General features: G+C 30.6%; 1 protein-coding gene across 1 annotated transcript in view; it reads right to left on the bottom strand.

The window, feature by feature from the left end:
• Positions 1 to 2,233, bottom strand: part of LOC111085546 (hemicentin-1-like) — a 133,260-nt gene that overhangs the window by 16,623 nt on the left and 114,404 nt on the right. Inside the window, exon 9 of the mRNA XM_022384630.1 lies at positions 740 to 871. Coding sequence (XP_022240338.1) covers positions 740 to 871 — 132 coding nt within the window. The remainder of the gene's footprint in view (positions 1 to 739; positions 872 to 2,233) is intronic.

Genomic DNA, 2,233 nt, shown 5'->3' with positions numbered 1-2,233 from the left:
GTCATCATCAGGTACCTGCCATTATTATACTATAAATCTAAGTTCTTCAAACATTCGCATTAATTAATTAAGATTATTGTTGAGGAGAAGGAGTAGGGAAAGAAAATGAGAACAGGTAGGATTCCAATCTGTAGTCCTATTTAATGGACTGATACTTTAACTAACTAAACTATAAGTTAACGTCACAATTCTCAGTTTGTTTATTTGTTTTGAACGGGCCCCACAATTCTCAGATCTCTTTCCATTTGTTATTGTATTTAGTAAATTTAAAATAAGTTCATTTGGTAATAAAATAATTGAATTGTATTAAATGTTTTATTAATTATAATCAGTAATATCACCCTTTTAAAACTAAGAGCCGAACTTGGCCTGGTAAATAATTAACGTGTGAAGCTAGGGGATAAAAGCATCCAGGGTTCGAAGCATAATGTCGTTGAACAAACTCCACACTTTCACCTTTGGGTCTGTTATAAAAGTGACAGTCAACCTTAATATTCAGGTGCTTTCTCTTTGGTCAGTAGTTCAATATAAGAAATCCTAGGAGGGTCTCTGATGTGGCCGTTATCTCAAGATTTCAAAAGATGTCGATCAGGCTGAAATTTCCAAATATTAACAGTATTTTCAATTTCTATGCATGAATATATATAATTCAACATTATTCAATATGTTTCCTTCATGTGTTGGTTCATATATTTCAATATGGGTGAAAAAACAGAGGATAAAAATGCGTTTCACTTACCTCGACATGAATGTCGTCTAGAACGTAGTTTTCTCAAAACGAGAATCAGCAGTAACAATACAATCACAACAAGAAGGATTCCAAGTATAATTCCCAGAATATTAACAAATCTAAAACCTTCGGTATAATCACCTAGGGTAGAAATGAAACATGTACAAAAAGCATGAGCACATTTTCTACAGAAAAAAAAGACATTTTATTAATATTGTTAATTTTATCTCCTGTTAATAAAGAAAGCTTTCTATTTATTCTCTAGGACATATTAACAATCTTAATAAGTGTCTCAAAATCCCCTCAAATTAACATTACTATCACAATACATCAAAATATTATAGACTGCATAACGTCCATTATACAAGAATAACATTACTTTTCTAAAAGTGCAGTGTGTGCTTGAACGTAATCCTTTAATTCACGATTCGTTTCCTTTGAAAAACATTTTAAAGGAGATTTCATTTATTAATTGTTAGTTTATTTAATATAATCCTTAGTTCACTGTGGTCTGTCAGGCTGCCACTTTAACATCAATGTAAAACAAACGTAATACAGTTTCAGTTTGCAATACCAAGCTATACTTTTGATCGTGCTGTAAAGATCTCAGTATATTTATACAGAGCATCTTTAAAGAAGGTTTTCAAGCACACATTGTAGTTATTGATACTGAGAACAACTGAATAACCATGAACAAGATGTGATGTTGAAATTTCTCCTGGATAAAAAAAAACAAATGCATCATCAAAGAATTTTTATCATACCTACTACCGATTTTGTTACGGACAAGTATGAAAAACTAGGTCAATCACACAACAGAATGTAGCATTGTCTCTTAAACACCGAAGGTTGAAAACCGTTTTCTATAAATTGAAGAAAGTGTATACGGCGAGGCTAGAATACCAAAAGTCCGTATTTCAATATATTCCATATACCAAGTAATAACAATTTAGGTTTCTTTTCTAAAAACAAATCCATTTATTTTATAATTTTCTGATTTTTTGTTACCAGTATTAACGTGTACGTTTCAGGATATAAATACAAACTGTTTAACATTCTGCTGTGTTGAATAAACAAAATATTTTATGACAGTGTTATTAAATATTTTCATACTGAACAAATTATTTCTTACTTAGATGTAGTGTGTTTTGTGTATCTATAGAACAGTAATTCCAAATTTAGTAGATGAAACCTCTGCCCGTACATTTGTTTCGTTGTGGTCCTTAAGAGGTTAAACCTCAATTTTTATATTGTGTGATTAAACAATATAAATTGTGTTAGTTCTGGAGAGAAGCAGGCCTTTCGTGGTTAATATTGTCGGAGGTATTCCTTGTTGCAAAAGTAATGTTAATAAATCGTAGTATTTGTTTGAAATATTATTATTATGAAATATTAGGAAGTCTCATCTCGGTATATTTTCTAATAGTGTTGCTCTCTGGTGGTCTATATATGAATCTTGTGAAAAAAAAACGTATTTTTAATAATTTTATCCTTCATACTCCC

The sequence above is a fragment of the Limulus polyphemus genome, unplaced genomic scaffold (assembly GCF_000517525.1).
Source record: "Limulus polyphemus unplaced genomic scaffold, Limulus_polyphemus-2.1.2 Scaffold460, whole genome shotgun sequence".
Classification (NCBI taxonomy): Eukaryota; Metazoa; Arthropoda; class Merostomata; order Xiphosura; family Limulidae; genus Limulus; species Limulus polyphemus.
Note: the sequence above shows the minus strand (reverse complement) of the source record. Positions and strands in the feature narration are given on the sequence as shown.